This window comes from Miscanthus floridulus, chromosome 8, assembly GCF_019320115.1.
Source record: "Miscanthus floridulus cultivar M001 chromosome 8, ASM1932011v1, whole genome shotgun sequence".
In the NCBI taxonomy this organism is placed as follows: Eukaryota; Viridiplantae; Streptophyta; class Magnoliopsida; order Poales; family Poaceae; genus Miscanthus; species Miscanthus floridulus.
The window spans coordinates 84,572,944-84,599,541 of NC_089587.1; the positions used below are offsets into that span (position 1 = coordinate 84,572,944).

Genomic DNA, 26,598 nt, shown 5'->3' on the forward strand with positions numbered 1-26,598 from the left:
TCTGCTCCGCTCACCCCTGATGTTTACAGTGCTGGCACTTCACTTATAGACCTCACCTTATGAAGACGGAAAGCTCCTGATGTAGCTCAGTTCAGATATCATAACATATCGCAGTTCACAACTAGGAAAGCTCCTGTCCAACTGATTTAGCTCAGTTTCAGATATCAAACTGAATGAAAGCACTACACCACGCCACTATAGTCAGCATAAGAAAGATCCATGCAGGACTCAATTAAAAGAAGAAACTCTAGTCTTCCTCTGAGATGGAAAGAGGGCAAACACAAAACAGTTAATTCAAGAAAGAAAGAAAGAAACACAAGACAGGCATATAGGTCATAATAATTAAATGCAGGGACAGCTCATAACAAGGTTCTCAATTTCTGAAGCACATAAACGTTCCACAATCTTAACAAAGCACTCTATTCAGACAAAAAAACAAAAGCTCAGACGAGTTCTTGTTGGAAACACCAGTGCTTTCGCCATACTCCCTTCAATAGAAGAAACCTAGAACCTTGCCTCCAACATTCTTCCTACGGGCCTCCTCATGGTCCATAATGCCAGCAGACGTCGTCAGCACGATGTAGCCAAACTACACATCCAAGTAAAAGAAAAGCACAATTAGCACTTGAAGAGTCGAGCGTACAAACAACTACAAGCAGTTTGTGTGCAGGAAAATAATGCAACAGACTAACCTGACGTGATGGGAGCAGCCTGGCAGTCCATCCTTCGATCTCCTTTACGCCAACATCAAAGCGAGGGCTAATAACACCACATTTGTTTAGCCTTCCATTCAGTTCCACCACAATCTTCCCAGCACGGTGGTCATCCACGTATTCGAACTCACCAATGTAGCCTACATAATAGAACAGTAATCACCAGACATATCCACAGAATGAAGCAACTGAAATGGGGCATAAGATTCAGAACTAACCATGACGCTGCATGACAGTCAAGAACTTGATGATGACCTTGGATGACGGCCTGATCATGACTTGCCTTTTCCCCCTCTTCTCAGCATTGTACATGGACTTGAGCGCATCGTTGAGCACACTAACCCTCACCATGCTGACCTTAACTGAAGAAAAAGATACAATTGTAAGGGTCCCATGCCAGAGAGAATAGCATAGGAAACAGCCATTTACATCAATGAATCATGATCAAAAAGTAACAGCAGCACAAATAATTATGCCACAACATCAATGCAAAATGGTGTACAGGTAGCATTCATCTAACAAAAGAACAAAAAAAATCATCCAGTGCTATATTGAAATAATGTAAAGAAATGAATTGCTATTGCTATAGGAGATAACAAGCTTAACCACATGATCCATACTGTTGAAAGTTGAAACTCATAAGATAACAAAATGATAGCTATAAAGCCAACCCAACATATAACAAGTTAAAAACATGTTACAATATCAGCAAATTAACCATGATATCGGCTCTAGTGGTTGTAAAATAACTACTCATCACATGTGCATTAGCTTGTTCCATCAATCAGATTGTACAGGATAAACCTATGGTTCATAAACAACAGACCATCAAATTAACACAAGTACTACTACACGCCGACATCATCTAATCTAATTACCAGAACTCAACTGATGACACAGCTGATGAGAAAGCACCAAAAAGTTACCCACTGCAGTTAAATTTTTGACCTTAAGATCACCCACAAAGTAAGGGATCTCTCAGCACCAATACCTGCTGCCTGATGTGCTTATTCGCTAACTACTTAAACAGCCTACCTGGGCCAGAACCAACACTACATTGCATCACTCCAGCATACCAGAATAGAATTACAAACTAAACTTCACTGATCATGCACAAGCAAAAGACAGCAATAAGAGACGGACGCTTCACGGATCATGAAAAAACGGAACACCCGATAGGCCGATACCCAGTACAGTCATTGTCTAAATGGGAACGCACAAGAGCATCAGGAATCATGCGCATCAAAAGCAACTCCTAGTCCCAGGACTCCTGCGAAGATGAAGCTACCAGGCAGAGACACGATTGTGGGGAAAAAATGTGAAGCCTAGTTCCTGGTTCAGCGCACACGGCGCACCGATAAATCACGAGGCCGACAAGGCGCGCGCGCACACACACACACAACGCCACCGCCCTCCTCCGCAAGCCCGATCCGCAGCACCTGACCAACTCTACCACCTCATCGCGAAACCAAGTCAAAGCTCGGGAGGACGAGGACGGAGGGAATGGGACGTGGAGACTAACCTCACCTCGACGGACGGCGTGGCCGAGAGAAGGGCGAAGCGGCGCGGTGGCGGCGGGCGCTGGAGAGGAGTGGCGGCTAGGGTTTGGCCCAGCGCATGGGAGTGCTGGCTATAAAGGCAGCTGAGGGAGTTTTCTCGCCGTCGGATCTTGTGTGCAGCCGCAGAGGCGGACGGCGTAGGTGGGCAGGGCGCGGACGGTGCAAGCAGGCCGTCGAAGGATGGGCCTCGTGCAAGCATAAGCATAGACACATGATGGATCGTGGAGAAGCTGAGAGCGCGGTGGGCCGGTGGCGATGGATCGTGGAGAAGCAGGCTGTTCGGCAGGACTGAAAAATACTGTTACGACTGATTGTTGTAAGAGAAAAATACTGTTCCGACAGAATGTGAATAGTGATCTCGTGAGAGACACAACCAGCCAGCCAGATTGAAACCAGCCAGCCGAACGGCCTCAGAGCGCATGATTTTGGATAGGAAACTAATGGATTGTAATCTAATCTAATCCGATTTTTTATTATTTTCTATCTCATTCCATATTCTTCTGCTAAAAAAAAATCTGATTCCATATTCTTATTATTGTTTAGACGATTTCATATTCCTATTCGAGAAAACCATGGAATGGCCAATTGTTATCCATATCCACGATAAATATGCACAGGCTGAAACTATTTGAACGTTATTTTTATGATAACTAGGTGCAATGGCGGAGTGGGCCATGAATTAGAGGGGGCTAAATTGCTCACTTCGTCATCAAAACATGGTGAGATATTAAACAAACATGTAGTTTAGTCTTGTAGGGATTTATATGGTCATTAAATTTTGTCAAACCAAGGGGTGCGGAGGCCCAGTTTGGCCTCCACTACCGTCCGCCCCTAATTAGTAGGTTACATCAAAAGATGTTAAACGAAGTTATTTGGTATGACACTATGAAATGAAAAATTAGAAATAAGGAAATCCACGTCAAGGTATCCGGTGAATGGATCAAAGATCTTTAGAGTCGCTGTGCAATTACGTAAAAATGTTGAGAGATTCACGTCTTGTTTAGTTTCACCTTAAATTTCCAAAAAGTGCTATAGTACATGTCACATCGAATGTTTGCGAGCATTAAATGTAGACGAAAAAAACTAATTGCACAGTTTGGTGGGAAATTACGAGACGAACGTTTTGAGCCTAATTAGTCCATGATTGAACACTAATTGTCAAATAAAAACGAAAGTGCTACAGTAACCCAAAACTCTAACTTTCTGAAACTAAACACGCGCTAAATCGATAAATAAAGTTGTCCAGCTCCACACAACTAAAGATGGACCTTCAATAGAAGCAAAAGGAGTAGTAGGGTACAGAACCTGCGCTGCCACACCCACACAGCACTTCCAAATAAAAACGCGCTGGCGCACTGCTGATCATTGGAGAAGCACAGCACGAACCGATGAGGCACTGATTCTTGCAGCAGATGATCGAACTGCATGTCGGAAATCATGGCTGCCCAAATGAACACGAATTCGATGAGCCTTCAGGCACCGGATCTTAGCAGGGACTCTCTAGCCCTAGGAACAACTAATCTCCCGCGTGTGTTGTAGCTGCGCTTCGGCTTTCGGCTCATGCACCAGCGTAACCACACATCGGCTCCCAGACACCATGGCACTGCCGCACCTACACCGCAACACCTCCAGGCCACCATGCACCTCCAGACCCGTCCCACCTGCAGGACTGTCCTAGCCGCTCGTCGCTTCCGATCTACCGCTCCCTTTTATAGAGCCAAGAGCTTTCGATGAAGCAGGATAGTGCAGGACACAATGACTGTCCAGTTTGTAGCTTTGGAAACAGAAAGTTGGACACAATGCAATGACTGTTCAGTTTGCAGCTTTGGAAAGAAAGTAGTGCCGCCGCCTGAGTTGTGAATAGTGATGGGAAGGGATGGTTCGGCTGCTGTATAAGGACTCATAGTGGTGGGACCCTCAGATGATGTGGCTTCACGAAATCGCATGAAAATATGCTAACGGGGTTCTCTATTAAGGTATAGTAGATAACTAATTATGTATCCATTGAAACTATTTAAAAGTTCTCTATAACAATTTATTAATGACAAATGATACTAATTTTGATATTGGTATATATAAATATGAAGTATGAATTAATTAATTTTCTTTCCATTTAGTTTGAGCTTTTGTATTTGTTGGTGTGGATTATATCTAAATATTTGATTTTATTTTATTCTATTTGTTTGTGGACGTATATCATTTTTGTATAATTTAATTTTTTTATTCCGTTATAAATATGACTATTTATACATTTAATTATTAAAATATTTATAGGCTATCTTTTTTTTAGAATTACAAAGTTCAACGCAGACACCCACAATACACACCCACACTCACCCCTATGATCACACGTACGTAAACCCTACCCCTATGAGCACCTCCGAAGGACTGAGCCGACAGATCTCGAGATTCACGAAGTCAGCACTGGCGCCTCGCTATCGACGGAGAAGTCGCCCACCACAGAAAGCGTAGCGTCGTTAAATCCAGGAATAAATCCAGAAAAATGCGAGCACCCGTGCCAAGTCGAGGACTTAAACCCGGGTGGGCAGGTTCCACCACAAGGAACCTAGTGTTATGTACACGAGTTCTCATATACCACATCAATTTGCCATCTACGTATGCTCGGTTGGCACCAATGATCGTAGCAAAAATCTTCATAATTAAGTTCTAGTGAGAACTCGTTGGAACCGGACCTACATTACACAAACAACAATCTTCACTCTTCGTTCAAACCAAAATCGAGCTAACAAACTACATCAAAACCCTAGGAAACACCATTTCCCAACAACAATATCAAAGATTGAGTACTCAACTAAATCCAAACCCTAAATTTGCACATATTGCTTATACATTACACCACAAGGGGAAATCCTATAGCACCCAAACAGTTAGGTCACAGCCAAACTCACCGTACTTCAGCAGCGGTTCTCCTTCCCTACGAAACCTAGGGGCCATGCTTTTGGGGCCCTAGACGACGCGCCTTCATCCACGCACACCACCTCCTGCCGCACACCTCGTCACCTTCCTTGACTCCGCCGCCTCCGCCACGTGTGTGAGGTCATAGTGGTGAGAAATAATCATGAACAGCGCACAGGGGGCTCCTCAAATATTTTCCAAACTCTCACACGAGCCCAGCAGATAGGATGGTAGTCCACACTAACGAAACAAGCTACCGAGATCCGTATTGGACCTCTAATTATATACTCCCTCCATTCCCATATACGTGGCATGCGCTGATTTTTGAGAATTACTGTTTTATCTAGCGCAACATCGTAGCATGCGTTGCAATTAAAACGGCAGCACTTACCAAACATCTTTATAGGCAAGGCACTCTTCTTACTGCTTGCATGCAAAATTGATTCGCTATTCGGTTCGAGTCGTTTGACCATTCCTCCCCCCTTCGTTTCATGCATGCAAAAAAATTGATGATGACTTTAGGAAAGGGGAGCTGGATTAAATAGTTCTAGTATTTGGAATGCTTGTGTTGGCGCTAGATAAAACGGAATGGAGGGGGTATTTATTAAGTTTATAGGCCTGAAATTCATGTTTTCATAGTTTATATACCTGCTTGGAAATACGGGACAAGTTTAGAGACGCTAGTGGATTCTGGTCTGTTTGGTTAGTACACTCATTTACTATGTACTAGTTTATTTTGGCTGATTGAATAATATTCTACGAGAGAGAATAAGCTGAACCAGTCGAGCCCAACACACTGCTGAACCAGTCGAGCCGAACACACTGTCTACCTTTTTTTTTTCATCCTCCTGCTTCCATGCGGCGCCGCGAAAGGACAAACGCCAACGGAACGGACCAAGTCCCCCAGACCGTCCACCAGCTAGCTTCCCCGATCCCCAACAGACGAGCGGAGTAGGTGGTCCCCCTCTCCCTCCCTCCCCCGTTTTCCTCCACTCCCGCTCCAGCGTTCTCTCCCTCCCCCTGCCCCGACCGATGCTACATTCCCGCGCCGAGCCGCTCGCCTGCCTCCCCGGGCCCTGGGCTACCCACCCCATCGCCGAGCCGCCTCGCGCCCTCGCCCGGTCCCCCTCCATTTTAACACGACTCTCGTGCCCCGGAGGGAGGGAGAGGAGAGGGGAGTCGTCGTCATCCTGCCCCCGGCGCTCGGGTTATTGGCTCGAGGGATCGCGGTGGATTTGGGGCCCGGGGTGGACTGATTGCTGATGGTATTCTCCGATGGAGGAGGCCGGGAGAGAGCGGGACAGGGCCGTGCCGGCGGAGGATCTCGGCGTCGCCACTAAGGTCAGGTCGAATGTATCTCTGCCCCTGCCAATCTACTGTTTCTCCGTTCATGTTTCTGAGGAGATTGCTGATGGGGATTTGGGGGAGTAATTAGTTATTATGCCCCTGGCCTCTGATTCTGTTTCGGCGTTTTTGCAGTTCCTCTGATAACTAGCTAGTAATACCACTACCATACCCCACCCGCGCTAGCATCCTGCTAATTGCTCTAACGAGATGTGTGAAAGGATTGAATAAATTTGTTGAATCGTAGTTGGAGTTCCCTCAAGAATTACTCTGCCATTTTTAGATTGTCCATGCTCCACATAGACTTCCATGTTCCAGCTGGTTTCTCTGGCTGAATTTAGAAAGGGGCCAAATGGTTTCAAAGTTGGCCCTGGCAGTATAGAATGAGACTAAGAATAAATGACGCATGGCTTGTACATAACTACTTTTGATATAGGGAACAGTCAATATCCACCTTATTTGCCCGTATCAGTCAAGAACTTCGTTTAACCTGTGAGGTATTTTCATCGCACACATTGTTTGTATAAATAAATATATAACATGCGCATTGCTGTGGGGCTGTGTGGACAAACATTGTTTACGATTCCTTATATTATATTATAACTTGGAAACATAGTGATAGTCTCTTTCAAATATGTTAAGCAGGAAACTTATTCTCGTCAGAACTAATAATTAAGACCCGAGAAAAATTAGGATTCAAACAGCATCGCGTCATTCTTGCTGCATATGTGATAGTCCATTGGAGCGGACAATCCAGGGATCATACTTGTTTGTTGGTCTAATCTAGAGGCTGTTATTTTTTTATTGTGTGGATTAATGACAAGGCTGGGTTTGTAGTCAAGATTAAATGATAGAGTGATTGCTGTGAGGGAATGCCCAAATTATAGTCCATTGTCCCTTCATGTGACCTGTCATGAAATTTCAGTACCCTCAAATATATATATATTTTTTTTCAATTGCAGGATACAGCAGTTGTAAACACAAAGCCAGCAAAGCGATACCCGCTTGCGTTATGGATAGCAATATTGGGCCTGATAATGCTAGTCGGCGTGTACATATTCTCGTTGTCTCTAAAGCAAAACGGGATGCTTTTCGGGCTCATGCAGACAAATTTGATAGAAAAGGAAAGGGAGAAACCTTGTCATGATCCCAGTATTCCAGACACAGAAATCCCTTACTTGCACTACCCGATGCCAAATACTTATGATAGGTAACGAAGATATACTGGGTCATCTGATTTTGCTATACTTTTTTTCAGGTTAGTGACTGACTTGAGTGTTATTTGTCTGTTAGGAAAGAATGTGCGTGCACAGGGGTTAGGTTCTTTGCTATCTTGTCAATGCAGAGGTCAGGGAGTGGATGGGTTGAGACATTGTTGAATAGCCACCCTAATATTAGCTCCAATGGAGAGATCTTCTCTGTCAAAGAAAGACGCAGTAATATCACCGCGATCACGAAAACACTGGACAAATTGTACAATTTGGATTGGTATAGCAGTGCTGCTAAGAATGAATGTACGGCTGCCGTGGGGCTGAAATGGATGCTCAATCAGGTAATCCATATATTCATCACACTTGTAGGTGGAGCAAAAACTTGCTCATGTGATAATTTCACAGAACATTTACTCTAAATGGATATCCAATTTAGAAATTTATACCATTCTTTGAGTAGTTTTATATTGTGGAATGAATTGCTACTTACTATTACCTTTTTTTCCCTTTTGAAACTTAATCTGAACATACCATGATCATCTTGCAATTCCAACCTATTTGCTTTTCTTATATCATACTTGTGTGTTTCCTTAAGTGGAAAATTTGTTTGATTACTTATGGACTATCTGAAAACCAAGGAAATAAGACTGTATCAAGTTTTGATGAACTGCCTCCATCAAGATTGCCAATTTTATTTACATGGAAAATTGCTTGCCTGCAAGTGATAAACAAACTGTTAAAATACTAAAGGAGAGAAGCAAAACTAAATAACTAATGATTTTATCATATCTCTCCATCATGATCTTTTTTCCCCTGTTTCAAAATTTACTTGCTTGAACTTTACATAGAATGATTAATGTACTGGAGGTGTTTATTGTAGACAATGACTACTGATAGATATGACCCTTTGCATTCTATAGAAGCTTTTGCCACAAAATTATAGATCAGGTTGAAGGACTCATTATCTAATATGATTCTTGGTATATATGCTTACTTCAAAGGCTCTATTGAGTTTGTCCTTTGATTTCATGGTTTGACATAGAACTATTCTTTCTATCACAGAGAGTGTTCGGCTGGACTAAACCTGGCACTGTTCATGCTGGTTTTCTGTGAGAGAAAAACACTGCTCCGGCTGGAAAAAAAAAAGAGGCCAGCCAGCCATATATGGCCAGCCGAACACAGTGACAATTGTTTGTGTGGCAAATTTCCAAAGATATATTCAGCTTCCTTGATTTGTTTTATCTAGTGATATGCTTATTCTAGAGAAAATTATAGGGTCTAATGAAGCACCATCAAGAGATAGTTGAATACTTCAACCGAAGGGGTGTTTCTGCAATTTTTCTACTAAGAAGAAATCTTCTCCGGCGTTATGTCTCTATATTAGCAAATGCTCATGATAGTGCCATGAAACAGCTGAATGGAACTCATAAAGCTCATGTGCACTCCAAACATGAGGTGCACATCTTTCCCTTATGTTGCCTGCACTAAGAGTCAGATTTTATTCAAGCATGCATTTTTTGGTATCATAAACATATCAAACTTATATGCTTACAACTTCTTTATCTGCTAAAAATGGTGAAGATGTGTGTCGAATAAAAGAGAATCCTGTTGATCCTTTTTTTCTTTCTTTGCGCAGGCTGAAATTCTTGCTCAATATAAGCCAACCATTGACAAAAAAACATTGATTACTGAACTAAAACGGTCTGATAAGTTGGCATCTGCTGCCTTGGTGAATTTCAAGAACACCAGGCATGTTGTTCTGTACTATGAGGATGTTGTCAGCAATCGCACGGTGAGTCGCTGTTGCTTCGTATCGCTCTGTTGAGGCTAAAACAATCTTCATGCTCCTCACCAGCGTGTTATTTCTGTCTTCAGATGCTCATGGATGTCCTGGATTTTCTAAGAGTGCCAAAGAGGAAACTGTCCAGTCGACATGTGAAAATCCACACTAAACGATTGTGTGATCATATCGATAACTGGGCAGATGTTAATAATTTTTTGAAGGGGACACGGTTCGAGAGCTTTTTGAATGGCTCAAGGAGATGACATCGCTAGCTGATGTATATAGTGCTATAGTGAGTTGTCCTTTTGACGCCTCTTTACCCCCCTTCTACAGCTAACAGAGTTAGCGCAGTAGGCAAATTTTTTGATATCATGAGCGAATAAGTTTGGGTCACTGAGAGAAATAGTTAGGAAGCAGAAGTAGAGATGCTTGATCCAGGTTAGTCTTATAGATATGGACTTCAGAGCTGCAGAATAAAGTGTGGGGTTATCAAATATCTATCTCAAGAACTTGTAAAGCTGTCTGGACTCATTCATGAATACATCAAACTTTACACTTGAAAATGATAGCCCATCCGGATTGGTGCAACAAGTGCTCAACTGCTCAGACTCCTTGTATGTTGGCCCCTGGAAATAGCAAATGCTCTTGGGAGTATCTTGTTGCTAAATGAAGCGCATTGAGTCCTTCGGTGTACTGAACTGCTAAATGAAATGTACTATCACTTTCTTAATTTCTGCCATTGCCTGTCACTTTAAAGGGTGTTTAAATTGGCTAAATGGCCATTTAGGCTAACAGTGCAGTGCAGCTGTGGTCAGTGCGCCGGTCATGCATGGATGGTTGGATCCATTGGCAAGGAAGTTCTGTGGCAGAGGAAGAAAGCAGAGTAATAATACATACACAGAACCAAATGAAGGAAGCATCTGGTTACTTCTCCAGCCTATACAAAACTGATCATCTTTACTAGCAATTACAATGCACAACGACGAATCGCATTGTTCTGCTCAGTAGCCTGCCTGCTCGCTCGATCTCCGTATGCTCAGATAAGAGCTAGGTCTCGCTCGATCTCCGTATGCTCAGATAAGAGCTAGGTCTCGGTGGCCGGCGGCGGGGCGCCGGGCTGGATGGTCTTGAAGGACTCGTGCAGGCGTCGGAGCATGGCCTCGTCGAGGCTCCACTCGGTGTTGGGCGCGGTGACGAAGTGCGCGTACAGCTTTTCCGCGCGCACGTGACTGAGATGAGGCTGTGCACGCCGGCGCCCGCCACCTCGTACTCGTAGTACACCTGCCCGGCGCCGTCGGCGCTCTCGGCGGAGCGCATGTCGTCGGCGGTCGCGATCTGGTCCTGCAGCCCGACGTCGGAGAGCGCCAGGTTGTCGAGCACGGCGCTGAGCGGCGCCAGCGCGCGGATCCCGGACAGGAACGTCAGGTACTCCTTCTCCGCGCGCTTCCGCGGGTTGAAGAACTCCGAGTCCGTGCCGTTGGTGCCCTTCTCCACCTTGGACACCAGCCGCTCCTTCCACCCCTCCGGCACGTCGTACACGTACTCCGCCGTGTCCTTCTTGCTCGCGTTCCCGCCGTACCCGCCGTAGTTCGCCGCGCTCGCCGCCGTGCCGTAGTACACCGTGAACTCCGGGTCGGCGCGGGACGGAGCGGGAGCAGGGGACAGAAACAGGAGCCCCGCCGCGGCCGCCGCCACCAGCGTCGTGGCGATGGGCTTGTAGTTGTTCCCCGGCGGCGGCGGGAGCCTCAGCGCCTGCGGATGAGGGGCTGCCGCCTGCTGCTGCGATGAGGCAGTGGAGGCGCACGCGGTGGTGAGGAGAGGGGACGCCACGCGCGAAAGGAGCGAGGGAAACATGGTCGCCGTCGACCGTCCGTGACACCTGCCGGGGCTACTGTCGTGTGCTTTGTGTTGGAGGCGACACGCGAGAGGATACGAGAGATCGCGTGGGCCCGTGGCTTATCCAAAGCGACGTCGACATGGCACGTTGGCGATCGGGAGCCACGAGCGCAAACAGCAGAAGTGTATTTGCGTGGAATCATCGTGTTTGTATACTGGGCCCAATTTGTAGCTGGGCTTGTCGGCGGCATTATTTTATTGGGGCCTAGAAAAAGAAGAGTCTTCTATTAGCGTTTTTTCTCTTAGCAAAAAGTCCAATTTACCTTCAACTATCACGGTAGTCTAATTTTTCCCTTTGAAACTGCAAAATCAATTTTTTTACCCTCCTAACTTTTAAAACCGTTTGTTTTTTTATTTTGGGTGATTTTAAATGTGATTTTGTTGATAATGCCATGTTAGAGGGGGTATATCAGACTATAATGAAATTTCATGAGGTAAATCGGATAGAAATATTTTTTAAAAATATCCAAAAATCATAAAACTACTTAAAAATATATCCATATATTTTTACTTGTAAAATAATACAATTAAAAATCCTAAAATCTAGTTTAATCTTAGAAGATTTGTGTTACCATGAAACAAAATCTAAGATTAAACTAGATTTTATGATTTTGAATTGCAATAATTTTCCATGTAAAAACATTTGGATTTTTTTTGAAAATCCATTTTTATGATTTTTGGGTTTTAAAATATTTCTAGTTCGATTTATGCCTCCCTAAACTTTCAACTTAGTCCGATTTACCCTCTTTGACGTGGCATCACATCAGCAAAACCAACATCAAAACCACCCAAGGTGTAAAAACAAATGACTTTAAAAGTTGAGGGTTTTGTAGTTCAGTGAGGAAAATCAGATGGATGTGATAGTTGAGAGAGATAAATTGGACTTTTTCCTTCTTCTTAAAGAAACGTTGAAGTGCTAACAAAATGATATGGCTCCCTCTAATTATATTTCATGTCATATTGCCTCTCTATTCTCCTATCAAGCTCCACCACGACCAGCGAGGTAGCTCAAGATCGCTGAGTCAAAAGTCGGCAATACTCTTTGGTTCCATGTTAAGTACTCCCTCGGTTCCAAAAAATTATAAGATGTTTTGGCTTTTTGTAGATACATTGTTTTTACTATTTATCTAGACATAGTATATATCTAACCGTATAGCAAAAGTTATGTATTTAGGAAAGCCAAAATATCTTATAATTTTAAATGGAGGAGTATAAAAGAATTCCAAAATTCGATCACTACATTGTACATGGCATGCATGTGCCACACTGTCACATACTTCTGCTTGTTTCGTCTTAGAAGAAGACGTCGGTGCAACCACCGGGAGCCCGAGATGGTGTGTGAGGTTGATGCAAGGCATTTTTTATCCTAGTGTGAAGGGTAGAGATGGAAACAATCGCAATGCCTTCGAGTCCCCAAAGGCTCAATTGCGAGGTGGTAGAACGAAATGGAAGATGAGCATTTGAAGAGTTCAATTATTGTACTCTTTTTAGTGCTAGTTTGATACAACCGATTCTCATAGGACTAATAGAAGGCTTTGCTTTGTTCACGAGGGATTGAAGGCGAATGATACGATGTTTTCTCAAGTCGCTGTTACATACACATTGTATACCGCATCATTTCACCATTGATCAAATACAAAAAAAACTGAGCATCCATGCTAAGCCTTGAATTTTTATCTGAAAATTCACCGGTTTCGACTATAATAAAGCTAACAAACCAACCCTTAATTGGCAAAAATGATTGTACTTTTTTATGAAAAATGTTGTACTCTTATAGCATCTTCAAGAGCCTTTTTTTAAACCCACTCTCTAAATCATTATTTGGAGAGTTATTTACAAAAAAAAAGTTGTTTCCCATATCTTTCCACTATCGCACTGGCAGAGCCACCGCCCAGGCTTGTCGGTAAAAGCGCAAAGAAATTTTTTCTTTATACTGCAGAGAAATATACTCATATGGATTTTTCTTTATAGTGCAAAGAAATATTATACCAGAGTAATAGTACAGGGAGGCTCGTAGGGCCTGAAATAAGATTTTCTTTTTATTTGCAACGTGTTTGGTTTGTGGATCGACTCCATCCGGCATGGGTTCGTGCGGAATCAGGTTGTCCAGCGTTTTTATGAGGAATGGATCGGCTCCCGAGACTGGCTTGCGGAGTTACTACTTGGTGACGGATGACGCGAACCAAACAAAATATTAGCTTTGGATGTAGGATCAGATGATTTCTAGACAACACATGACGCTAACCAAACACGCTAAGAGATCTGCCGGTTTCGACGATACTTATAGAGGTAGGATTTGCGTGTATGCATTGCTACGACTACGAGTGAATGTCCATGCATGCTATGAGTGTCTGCAAGTACTATAAGAAAAAACCTTGGTCAAATGTTAAAATGTCAGATAAGCAGATGAGCGACGCCCATCAAATCGTGCTCAATTTCGTGGCCAAACCACCCGTCCTAGCTGGCACCCGTAAAGGAGCCAACGCAAAGGCAACAGAAACCCACGACAAGCCCAAAACAAAAACCCAATAAAATCTCGCCTGGCCTCTCGCAGCTCGCAGTCCAGCAGCCCCGGTCGTTCGCCACAATCTCCACGCGTCGCCGCCGCTTGCCGGCGAGTCTATTCCCCTCCGCCACGCCGCCGAAGCTTCCCGGACCCCGCAGCGGTTCGGATAAGGCGGCCGCCCGCCCGCCACCCGCCCTCCTTTCGCCCCCACTCCTCTCGGCCCCGGGACCGCTTCCGGGTGGATCTAGGGTTGCGTGGGGTGGGGTTCTGGAAGCCTCCGCCACGATGGACGAGGCGGGCGATGACACCCACACCTTCAAGGTCGGCTTCACCGCCGCCGGAGAGGAGCAGTTCCGGGAGCTCGTGAGGGAGAAGCTGCGCGGGTTCAAGAGGGACGTGGACGACACCCTCGTGGTACGATTTCCTTCTGTCATCTTCTACTCGCTAGCTTCTGGTCCTAGCGGTTGATTTCGGCTGTTTGGGGACTTGGGTTCTCTGCAGCTTTAGGATTTTGGTCGAAGTAATTAACACGTAACAGTATGTAGGACTGGCTACAATTCAAGATGGATTATGCAAGTTACGCGACTGTGCCCTGTGTTTTTGTTCAGTGTCGCCCCGCATACAACACCTATTGCTGGAATCAGTCAGTAGTCTAATGTCGTTGGAACTCATGGGCCTGCAGCTTTGCTATGTGATGTCTGCAGTTTTCGTTTGTTTAGGCTGACTGCTGTCTGTTTTTTCCAACTTAGTGTGCTCACTATGTACACTTAGCTGCTTTTAGGTGAGATCAACTAGTGTAATGGATTGGTGCACTATAATGGATTGGTGCACTATATGCACCAAACTGTTATGTGCGATGTATACTTCATACTTATGAAGCCTCTTCTCAAACTGAGGATTTTCAAATCAGGATGAATATGAAGTGTTTGTCTAATTGAAGCATGCCTTAGTTTGTACTGGTTCAGTAGCTGTCATGTTACTTGACGGCCATTTTTATTGAACTGTAGAATGGATCTTATTTGTTGCTGCTTCGCTAGTCAATATTTTTAGTTGGGCATGCATGTGAATTAGCTCTGTCTCAGGTGAAAATGTACATTACAAACCACAATCATCGAATTGGACAAGTGTTGCATGTTATCTGCGGTGTTTTTGATGCAACTGAAATGCAATACTTATTTGAAGCACGTGTGTACCATAATAAGGTTGAATGAGTTTACTATCCTTGCATGTTAACATATGCTATTGCTATGAATCTTTACTACCTTTTCCATTAATCACAATTGCACTATTCATCTACTTTTAGCCTTAAATTTATACTATTAGTCAAGAGCGCCCAAACTTCCCTAGAAAACAGTGCTGTATGCAGTTTTAGTGGTGGAACAAAGGGAACCTATGAAAGAGTCTGCCGTTATGCTTTTCCCTGTCGTTAGTGAATGTTGAAACAATCCAGGTCTGGTCTTTGTCTTTTCTGAGGAAGCATCACAATACATGGATTACATTGTTTATGTGTATACTTCCTCTGATTGAAACGAGATGTCATTTTATTCTTCTTGGAACTTCTAGTTCTAGATATCTTTGCTCTTTTCGTCCTTTCTTGATCTTATTAAATAGAATCATTATTCTCATAAATAAATGACCCCATTTTCCAGTGTAGTATAAAATAAAGGGCAACAAGGTCATTCTACCAATTTTCTTAATCCTTGTGCACAACTCCGAAATTGCATTGTATTTTGATTTACTGGGAGCAATTGCCATGTACCAACTTTTGCAATTGTCATCGTTATCTTATCCTAGTTTTCATTTTATTATGTTGGGATATTTCAAGGAAAACTATAAGTGGACCTCTGTTTCTGTCTTAAGTGCAGGAATATGTTACTATCATGCTCAAGAATGGAAAACGTAAGGATCTCGCCAGTAACGAACTCCATGTATTTCTAGGGGATGACACTGCAGTATTCATTTCCTGGTTAGTATTGCTTGCACACACTTCCATTGTTCTTGTATTCTTTGTTTGTCAACTGCCTGAACCAGTCCTTGATATATTTTACATGCAAATACTTTTCGTATTGTAATTGCTAACTCACTAATAAGAATGCTATAGATAATGGTAAAAGGTTAGCAAATGTTCACCCCAATTTTAGCGTAGATATGACAAGCAACATTGTATGTGCCCTAGTATTTGGTTCACTATTCGATGTTCAGACAAATATGTTTATATTGAGCAATAATAAAATATGGCTCTGATGCACCTTTCCTGTATGTGGAATGGAACTAGCAACTAACTGTGGTGGCAGCAAAAGGCAGAGGTTTTTGGTAAAGTTGTGTTTGCTAAAGACTTTGCAGTATATGTTCTATGGTATTGATATATTTGTGATGGCAGAAAGCAGAGGCTTTGACAAGGTTGTGCTTGCTAAATACTTTGCATTAGATATTCTATGGTATTTATATATTTGTGATGAGAAACATAGATATTTGCGCTACAAGGGCCTAGTGAACATTGAATACACTTTAGAGCTAGGCCACATGAATGGCTCCTTATATGTTCTAGCTTGAAAGTTTAGTTGAATCTAGGTACCTTTGCCTTGTAAACACCTGTTATTTAGAATTTTAGATCAGTCCTTATAAGTTATAAGCGTGATTGTTATTTAGATCATTGATAAATCCACTCACGAGAAGTACATCAATCATGAAAGCGAATCCCCCACCTCCACCCCACCCGCCCACCCAACCCAAAATAAATATTTTTTCACACATTTCTTCTGAATTCATGCAGTGTATTTATTGAAATCACATTGTGAGACTGCTATAAGTTTTTAACAGCAAATGGAAATGAGAACATCAGAGCTACTTTTACTTTTGAAACTAACATAAACACTGGGAAATGTGTACTCTCATCTTTCCCTGGCAAGCAGTCCACGGTAATGCATATCTCCCAACTTGATTCAGCATCATATTTCACATGCATCAGCAAGGATGGCTAGAAGAGAGAGAGAGATATTCTTGGTTGGCTTTCAGTATCATCTCATCACGTGTTAAGTGAATCTGCTACTCATATCGTTTTGCTTTTGTAGGTTGTGGGACCATCTATCTTTAAATATGCACTTATATGTGCAAGCACAAGAACAAACTCAGGAGGTTAAGGATGATGAGGCCCCCAAAGAAGTATCTGGAAGAGAAAAATCATCAGATGTGCTCCCGAGAAGCAAATGTCAAACTCATTCTGAGCACACAATTGAATCAAGTGCAGCCAGTACTAGGGGACGGAATAAGCGGGAATGGAAAGGAATTGGTCGGGAGGGTAATGAAAATTTTCCACTTCGAAATGTACTGACTGATATTCTTCACGGGGAGGAGAAAAGATCGCAAAAGCCCAATGAAATACGACACCCTCCATCAAAACAACAGAACGGCAGAAAGCGTGATAGGGATGATGAGCCACAGCAAACAAAGGTGTGATGTATTACCTATTACCTAGGTCACAACTGCAAACTACATAACATCTTAAGTTGTTGAGAGAGTTGATGGCAAGTTGGCAACATTGTGCTTTCATATATATATATATATTTTTTTTTACTTTACCAATATCTCTGTTCTGTTCTTTTATGTCCTGCCTTTGCTCACATATTCTTTACGCACTATGCCTAAGTGTTCATCTATATTTCTCCAGAACGGACTTACCAAGACTCTGGTAGCTCTAAATCTGTTGCAACTTGCAAACATGTGGTGGAAACTATAGCATTACCATACAATTAAGTCCCTACCAATTATTAATCAATTACCATTTTCCAATAATCAAGTCCCTACCAATATTTAATTATTTATTGGCAATTGACAAACCAAATATTTGTTCATCATGAAAGTGCAATGTGAGTTTCGACAGTTTATCTTCAGTAAGTACGCTGGGTTTCTTCGGTTAGAAACAACCGACAAAGCTTGTCGTTCCGTTAGTTTGGAATTTTGGAGAACTCTCTGAGTAGGCAGTCCATTTAGTTTATCTTCTAGAATTTCTGTGAATATTTTGTATCCCCTCCGTTCCAAATTATAAGTCGATTTGTTTTTCTTAGGTACATTTTTTTTACTATGTGTCTAGATTTATATGCTATGTCTAGATACATAATAAAAGTTATGTACTCAAAAGTGCCAGAAGGACTTATAATTTGGAATGGAGGGACCATGTTTGGATAAGGAAATTGCTTGTTTGAACTGCTGACCACTAAGGGATGAGCATCACACTGATTCTCTCTAAGCCCTTTATTGGTCCACTCACATATCTTCTCCTCTATATTCTATTGCTCCTTCAAAATTTAATTCTACTCTTTTAGGTTCTATGACTTCTACAATCAGCTTGTTTTCTTTGTTAACAGAGAGACGTCTCATCACGCCCCATGCTTGGTGGTGGTGCTTCCCGTCGTCTTCTACAGTTTGCTGTTCGAGATGCAGTAAAAGCTGTACAGCCAACCAGCACCTCTGCTGAACCAGCATCCAAGCGTCTGCGCTCTGTGGTTGCCACTACTTCTGCAGAGAACATGCGTGATAGGAGATCAGAAAGATCTCAGGACTACCTGAACGATAGAAGATCAGAAAGATCTCAAGACAACTTGAGTGACAGAAGACCAGAAAGAACTAGGCCGGTGCTACAGGTACAAGGAGCTGCTTTAGCTCTTAGAGCTGCAGCGGAAGCTGCTGCAGATTCTACAAAGGTTAGATCAACTGGAAGTGTTTTCAAGCGATTGGGTCAAGGGAATGTTGTGAAACAGCCATCTCGTTCTCGTGAAGAGAAGAGAGATTATGAAGATTTTGAGCCAGTTACGACCGCAGATGAACATGATTCTGATCGATATGTAAATAATGAGGAATCTGAAGAGGAATCTGGAGAGCTGACCATGGCAGATAGGGTAGCTGGAATGAATGTTGATTCGAGCTCTGAAGATGATATGGACCGAGATGAGGGGATTACAAGATACCAAACTTCTCTTTCACATGAAGATACTTTCTCACCATTTGCAGAGAAGAAAACTGTATCGGCACAATGCAGTGTTGAACCAGAGATCAATGCAATAAGACCTTCAAGTGTGAATGACAAGGAGCAACCTGTTCCTTCATCAACAAAAACAGCAAGTAAAGCTGTGGCTATTTCTGTTGATGTAAATATTGTGGAACCTCCCAGTTATGAAACACCAAAAGATGTTCATGTTGTGGAGAAGCCTTATGTTGCACCCATGAATTCAAATGCCACCAGTGTGTCTACCAATGCCAAAGTAAGCAGCCTTGCATGTTGAAAAAACAAGTTTTATATTTAAATTTCTTACCACATCTTGAGTCACCCATTTTCTTGCATTTCAGTCAGGTTTGTATTATATATGCTTAAGATTTCTACCATGACCTTTTGACTTTGGTGACTATAGATTTTTACAGTTCATAATCAAGTCCTAAGGCAGGATTGTAGCATTTCCTTGGAACCTTTCCTTGCTAATTAGTAGTTACACTTGTATGCTACTTGAATGAAATGGCAGAGCAGTTGGGGCATGGATAATCATGTAAATTCAGAATTGTTTATCTGATTTGCCAGTACTTTTACTGAGCTAAATTGGGGTATGTGAATGCTTGTTTGCATTTGCTTCCAGCAAAAGAAACTTGGATGAATAAAAACAGTTGTTGGCATCTCCTATTAGTGTTGTATATGCTCTCAGCCATTAAACAAAATGGAACGTCATGTCATCTTCCATGCATCTTGTTGATTATTATGCTCATTAGTTTTCTTTTCTATTTTCTATGATCATTTTGTCTTGTCTTTTGGGTATATGCCCTGACTATTTATAGATGTATGGGCTAATCCTTGGGTAAATTTGCTTCTGACTGATGCCAACTTTCATTCAGGAATTAGGCCATGCAGAAGTTCAAAAGGATTCTCAGCGGTCTGCACCATCTGGTATGCCACATATATCTACTAATATAAGATCCACTTATGGTTTTTTTTTCCTTTCATCGGCTGATCTTCTCATAATGACACATGCCAATCTTCCATCTGGTTGACTGTATCTGATCGTTCCTGTTGGTTTAGTGTCCTTCCTTTTCTTCAATAATTGATAAAACTGATATATGCAGTAATACACTAGTTAGCCCACCATTTTTATTTTACCATATCCCAACTTGCATGGGATTAAAAACCCTTGTTGCTTTTCCTGTTGTAATATCATCTATGTTGCCCTTTCTCCATCATCTTACCTAAGAAAAAAAAATGTGCAGTTACTATTACAGCAAAATCTGTAAGGATTTGTTGCCTTTGTGATATATTGAGATTATTTTGATGTGCTGTGCAAGTCATTATTACAATCAATTTGTAAATAGGAATGGGTTAATCTTGAAGACACTGTCATTTATTGCTTGGTATCTTGTCTTTGCAGTTCCGGTTTCATATAGCACAGCGCATCCGACGGAGGATGCAGATTCGAGAACGCTTTATGTTAGCAATGTGGGTATTTATATACTCTCATCACCCTTATATTATTTTGTGCCATTTGAGTATTTTATTTACCTCTGTCAAATTATCTGAAGGTTCACTTTGCTGCCACCAAGGACTCATTATCTCGCCATTTCAACAAGTTTGGTGCAGTGCTGAAAGTAGTCATTGTCACTAATGCTGCAACGGGCCAGCCAACAGGGTCAGTTTAATTTCAAATTTTAATGCTTATTATAGCTGAGGCAAGTTGCTATTTATTTTACCTGTACCAGAGAAAGATTTATAATTTTAGGAAAGTGAAATTACAAAAGATATTAGCATAATAACAAATACATTATAAATCACCACACCCACCAATTCCTATGATGCTAACACCCTTGTTTCGTGCTCAGATTAACTCGAAAGTTCCCTTGTTTCATGCTCAGTCGCTCAGATTAACTTTTTTTCTTCCTCGAACAGCGCAGGAGAACTGTGCGTCATTTCATTACACAACAACAACAACAACAAAGCCTTTAAGTCCCAAACAAGTTGGGGTAGGCTAGAGTTGAAACCCAACAGAAGCAATCAAGGTTCAGGCACGTGAATAGCTGTTTTCCAAGCACTCCTATCTAAGGCTAAGTCTTTGGGTATATTCCATCCTTTCAAGTCTCCTTTTATTGCCTCTACCCAAGTCAACTTCGGTCTTCCTCTGCCTCTCTTCACGTTACTATCCTGGCTTAGGATTCCACTACGCACCGGTGCCTCTGGATGTCTCCGTTGGACATGTCCAAACCATTTCAACCGGTGTTGGACAAGCTTTTCTTCAATTGGTGCTACCCCTAATCTATCACGTATATCATCGTTCCAAACTCGATCCCTTCTTGTATGACCGCAAATCCAACGCAACATACGCATCATAGTTTTTAAGGCGTCGCCTAGGCGACGACTTAGGCGTCCGAGTGGATTTTCAAACGCGGCGTCGTTGTCACCGCATCCTCTTGGCGTATGGCGTCGCCTTGCGGTTGAAGGCGTCGCCTAGTCATCCTTCTCGCTGAGGCGGTCGCCGCGGACGTAAAAGGCGTGGGGAAAGAGCGGCGCCGCGCGCTCGAGCGGGCGGGAAAAGAGCGGCGCGATGCCCTCGCGCGGGAAAAGCAGCAGCGCCGCACCTACACCTCCCGCCAAAGGCTCCCAATCCCCATCGCGTTTGAGAGAGCGAGAGAGGAGAGGGAAAGGAAGGAGAGAGGAAGAGAGGAGAGGGCGGCGACGCACCTCAAATCCGGCGGCGGCGGCGGCGCAGGCGACTGCCCCGCGCAAGTCTGTCCCAGCCGCGCGATGCCGCCCATCCACGCGACTTCTGCTCCGCTGCTGAGGCCGCCCAGTTCGCGCGACTCTGCTCCGCTGCTGAGGCCGCCCGTCCCAGCCGCGCAAGTCCGTCCCAGCCGCGCAAGTCCGTCCCAGCTGCGCGAGGCCGCCCATCTGCGCGACTCTGCTCCGCTGCTGAGGCCGCCCGTCCCAGCTGCGCGAGGCCGCCCGTTCGCGCAAGTCTGACTCCGGCGCCGTCCGCTTCTGCTCTGCTCTGCTCTGCTCCGCGACTGTTCTACTCTGCTCTGCTTCGCGACTTGTTTAAAAGGTAAAATACCACTGGCTTGCTATACAATGTCTCAATCTCTCTTGCTGCTGCCTCTGAGTTAGCAGCTTCTAGGGTCCAGATCTCCTGCAATGCATGTAGGCAATTGGCAACTACCTGCAAGTCACCGATATAATCAAGCTTATCTCAGAAAAGCACAAGTATTCAACAAGATAGCATCCAATCATTCATCAGTTGAACCAAAGCACAAACTGCAATCGTTCAGAATAATAAAATACCTCTCACAGGCTCATAGATGAAACCATATGTAGAGTTTGATAGTTGGAATGGATAGCTCACAGGCGTGTTCCTTTGTCTGATGTGGTTGTCTAATTGCTGTGAATAATTAATATATGCTTGACTCTGTCTGATGTCTGAACTTTAATACATAGTTGGAATGGATAGCTCACAGGCTCATAGATGAAACCATTACGCATTTCCGCGACACTTATCTGTTGAACATGTCGTCTTTTCGTAGGCCAACATTCTGCACCATACAACATAGCAGGTCTAATCGCCGTCGTATAAAACTTGCCTTTTAGCTTCTGTGGTACCCTTTTGTCACATAGGACACCAGATGCTTGGCGCCACTTCATCCACCCTACTTTGATTCTATGGCTAACATTTTCATCAATATTCCCGTCTCTCTGTAGCATTGATCCTAAATATCGAAAGGTATCCTTCCTAGGCACTACTTGACCTTCCAAACTAATATCTTCCTCTTCCCGAGTAGTAGTGCCGAAGTCACATCTCATATACTCAGTTTTAGTTCAACTGAGTCTAAAACCTTTGGACTCCAAAGTCTCCCGCCATAAATCCAGTTTCTGATTCACTCCTGTCCGGCTTTCATCAACTAGCACTACATCGTCCTTTCATGAAGGTACTCCTGTCCGCCATAACTGTGTGTCATTTCATTAAGGTAGAAAAAATGTTACACGGGTCAAAGAGACCCAACTCACACACACCACCCCCTGGAAACTAAGTTACAGACTCGCCACAAAAACTGCAGAAACGACCAATGCCTCCGAGCTTTAAGCTCCAGTAGGCAGCGACCTGAGAACAAGCTTCTGGAGTTTGGAGGCTCCAGCCGAGCACCAGAGTCCCCCCTCGGAGCTAACAGCCCTAATGACCTCCTGAATGTTCGGCCTCTTGTTGTCAAAGACGCAAGAGTTGCGATGCTTCCATATCTCCCATGCCACCAAAATTATCAAGGAGTTGAGGCCTTTACGCGCTTCTTTGGGGACAGCTGCAATTGATCTCTTCCACCACCCCAAGAAACGAGACACAGTAGGCTGTGGTGCCAACTGCAGCAGCCCTAACTGTTGCAAAATCAGGGTCCAGACTTGTCGAGCGAAAACACAGCCTACTAACAAATGATTTATTGTTTCGTCCACTTGATCACATAAGGGACAGGACTCAGGATGTGGCAGATTCCTTTTTGCTAGACGATCGGCTGTCCACACCCAGTTATGAAACACTAACTAGATGTCGCTCTGATTAACTGAAAGTTCTAAGAAAATAATGTGCATTGTCTCTAGATAACAAAAAAAAAAAATCTGATAAACAATAATAAAAGGAAAAGGGTCAAGACAAAATACTCCCTTTTTGGAAGTAAGCTGTTTAACACTGGTAAGGTCTTCAATATGACACATTTGTATATTTGCAAGTTATAGGTGCTCAGCAGTAGATACTTTCCCAATGGCCAAAAATGCGAATACGGTCTGTCAGGACATTTTATACCATACTACTATAAACTTCTGAGTGTTTCAGTGAACATTAAATTTATAATAATTGGTTATATTACATAAGCCTCTCTATTTGATTGCTCTTAGCAGATGTAATTTGTGCAGTTCAAGTTTGAATTCTTGAATTGATGTTTTTGAGCTGAATTATTGTTGAATGTCACTGCAATTGATGCAGCAATAACATAGGGACTTAATTGTGAACTCAGAAATATTTGTATATTTCTTGAAGAGAAGTAGAGAACTCAATGAGTCCTTTTCTGCTATCGTACAGGTCTGCCTATGTAGAGTTCTTACACAAAGAATCAGCTGAACGAGCGCTGTCGTTGAATGGCACATCATTTATGACTCGTATTCTCAAGGTATGATTATTCTTTATCTTTTGAACTTTTTTTAGACTGCCATTTGCACTTCTCTACCAATAGGCATGACATTGTCTAACATGGTATCCGGGTAGAGGTTTAAATTTTAATATAGATGATAGTTCTCTTCATTATCTAAAAAAGATGATAGTTCTCTTAATTGGTGAAGTTTTATGTTCTTATACTGGCATCTTGTTGCTCCGCTCAGCGTAGATTTATAGATTCCCAGAAACTAATGACTAAGGTGATGTTTGTGTTGCTTTTCCTTCTAATGTAGGTCGTCCGGCGAAGTTCTCATGAAGCAGCTCACTTTTATGGTTGGCCTGGTAGTGGACGGTCATCATTGTATGGTAGGCATGGTAGGATGGCATACCCAAGAGCTGTTCACCCCGGTGGTTCCTTTAGAGGGCGTGCTCCGATGAAAGCAGGCGCTAGAAGTTTACAGTGGAAACGGGAGCCTTCAGGCACTGATTCAAGTGCAGGTGCGAAAACTGACATGAGAGTGCCATTTTCCTCTGAACAGGTGCTCCCACCTGCAACATAGGGGTGCATATTATAGTTGAGCTGATATAATGAGAACCGAATGGTATCTTACTCATCGCCCCTAATGGCTGAGTATGGACAGCAAGCTGAGAAGATGTTCCTTCCTGCTGCACTGTAAAAAAAAAAAGTCCAAAAAAAAGCATGAAAATACAAAAAGCAAAAATAAGAAAATGTGGGGGGAGTTTGGCATCAGAATATGGCTATCAGAATATGGCCATATGCGAGTAGGCTGACAGCCTGAGCAATTTTCTATGGACTCCAGCAATCTGAAAGAGGATTCACGTTCGAAATAATCACAACCTTTTGGTTGTGTTGGATGGAAGATGCTTATCAAGTAGAAGTGTAGAACAAGATGGACAGATTTTGGACGAGGTATTTGGTGACAATGTGGGCGTCATCAATGTATAAGCCTCAATTGTATAGAAGTAACCTATCTATTTGTACCCTTTATCTGAATCAGTCTCTTTCCCAACCAAAAAAAGGAAAAAAAAAGGAAACACAAAAAATGTGTTGTTCTCTTTTGTTTTTTTTTTCTCTCTCTCAACATGAACTGTTTTATTTATTGTACTGATAGTTGATTTTTTAGTTGGACATTCATTTCTTGTCAAACAGTTTAACAATACTTTTTCTGTGTGGTCTATAATGACTATTACATTTCCAACATTTCATGTTTTAAGTCAAAAAAATCCAGTTTACTGTCTGATGAATGCAGTTTAATCTCGTGATGTCTTGCCATGATTCTTATAGATTTATGGCTGGGCATACCTGCTTGAATCTTTCTTGCATAATATATGCTTTCATTCAATGATGCAGCTACTCATGTCATTAGTTGTATATAGCGAGCCATTAGTTGTTTACTGACTAGTGGTCATACTTGGGGAAAAGTAATTTGTTGGAGGCTTATTATAACTTAAAAAGGCTGAAAATTATATTGAGATGGCCTTTTCTTCTTTCTTGTTTCTTTGGAATCACAAAGAGCTATTGTGTGGTGAACAGCTTTGGTTCTCGGATGGTGCGGGGATGGTTGCGTAAGAGCAGCCATTATGCATTTCTGTACTCTCCAGTATTCGAGTCACTTTAGGTTCAAGTATTTACACAGGATATACTTGATATGTTGCACGATGCATGGGCGTTTCCCTTGCTATGTAGCCTAGCTATGCCTAATCCCGTCCATGCAGTTGCAGTTATCATATTGTGCCTAATTAAAACCGTAATAGAGACGCCGTCCACAAGGTGCGACGCCCCCTCAGCTCTCGGCTTAGTGCTGCTGAACCGTGGAAAGTTCCTGCACTAAGCACGGGAAGCGTGTTGCGTTGTGCATTAGCATTAGCCTTCGGGTTAGGAAAACACCGCCCCCAGATAGTGGTTCTCCAACGCAGCCGAGCGTCACCGTTCTGTCATCACGGGAGCATAGATTATGCTGGGTTGCCTTGTGGTTCTCGACGTCTTAAAGGTAATCCAGTTGCATCACGGTGACAAGTCATGCATGGACACGGCAGCAAACCAGACATGACATATTTGGCTCCGGGACGGGTCTACTTTCCCTCGAGGTTTGACGGGTACGCGTGCCTGAAAAAGTATCGAGGGTCAACACCACCGCGAGCATGAATGTTTCCACGCTGATTTTTTTTTTTCTCAAGTAGACTGCACCAACAAAACCTAACCATGTGAGCTTAAGCTACATTCGCTTTTTACGTTGGTGGTGAATCTTGTCTTGACACAAACAGGAGGACTGAAGGAGTGCTTTCGTTTGTAACGCAAGTGCGTTGGCGCTACATCATTTAGCAGCTGTGTGAACGTGTGATACATGCCGCAACTGGCAATCCCCATACAAGATCTGGTTTATATTTTATATAAAAAAGCACGGTAAGTAGCAAGCAGTCGCTGTCGTGCACTGCACCAGGTCAACAAAATCAGAACTTAAATTAGGGCTATTCGCTGCTAATAAAAAGGGACC

At 43.0% G+C, this 26,598-nt stretch overlaps 3 protein-coding genes and 1 pseudogene across 6 annotated transcripts; 2 read left to right on the top strand and 2 right to left on the bottom strand.

Annotated features, from left to right (window-relative positions):
• Window positions 1-323: 323 nt before the first annotated feature.
• Window positions 324-2,372, bottom strand: LOC136472812 (small ribosomal subunit protein uS8z/uS8w). 2 transcript variants are annotated; one of them, XM_066470517.1, is made up of 4 exons: window positions 2,236-2,372; window positions 932-1,075; window positions 693-853; window positions 324-589 (listed from the first exon to the last, which is right to left on the bottom strand). In XM_066470517.1, exons 2-4 carry the CDS (start codon window positions 1,062-1,064, stop codon window positions 491-493), a joined length of 393 nt encoding a protein of 130 aa, XP_066326614.1. In that variant the 5' UTR covers window positions 1,065-1,075; window positions 2,236-2,372; the 3' UTR covers window positions 324-490. The 2 variants fall into 2 exon arrangements, with proteins under 2 accessions (XP_066326614.1, XP_066326615.1); XM_066470518.1 differs by having other exon boundaries at window positions 2,241-2,318.
• A 3,780-nt stretch (window positions 2,373-6,152) lies between these two features.
• On the top strand, window positions 6,153-10,216 carry LOC136476857 (uncharacterized). Of its 2 annotated transcripts, XM_066474826.1 has the most exons (6): window positions 6,153-6,529; window positions 7,495-7,742; window positions 7,826-8,084; window positions 9,019-9,198; window positions 9,380-9,535; window positions 9,619-10,216. In XM_066474826.1, exons 1-6 carry the CDS (start codon window positions 6,464-6,466, stop codon window positions 9,787-9,789), a joined length of 1,080 nt encoding a protein of 359 aa, XP_066330923.1. In that variant the 5' UTR covers window positions 6,153-6,463; the 3' UTR covers window positions 9,790-10,216. The 2 variants fall into 2 exon arrangements, with proteins under 2 accessions (XP_066330923.1, XP_066330924.1); XM_066474827.1 differs by lacking the exon at window positions 9,019-9,198.
• Window positions 10,217-10,394: 178 nt separating this feature from the next.
• Window positions 10,395-11,504, bottom strand: LOC136476858 (thylakoid lumenal 19 kDa protein, chloroplastic-like; annotated as a pseudogene).
• A 2,442-nt stretch (window positions 11,505-13,946) lies between these two features.
• Window positions 13,947-25,319, top strand: LOC136476859 (protein gar2-like). Of its 2 annotated transcripts, none has more exons than XM_066474828.1 (9): window positions 13,947-14,342; window positions 15,794-15,894; window positions 17,000-17,378; window positions 18,293-19,186; window positions 19,806-19,857; window positions 20,333-20,400; window positions 20,484-20,590; window positions 24,011-24,098; window positions 24,376-25,319. In XM_066474828.1, exons 1-9 carry the CDS (start codon window positions 14,214-14,216, stop codon window positions 24,640-24,642), a joined length of 2,085 nt encoding a protein of 694 aa, XP_066330925.1. In that variant the 5' UTR covers window positions 13,947-14,213; the 3' UTR covers window positions 24,643-25,319. The 2 variants fall into 2 exon arrangements, with proteins under 2 accessions (XP_066330925.1, XP_066330926.1); XM_066474829.1 differs by having other exon boundaries at window positions 14,224-14,342; window positions 15,789-15,894.
• The last annotated feature ends 1,279 nt before the right edge of the window (window positions 25,320-26,598 follow it).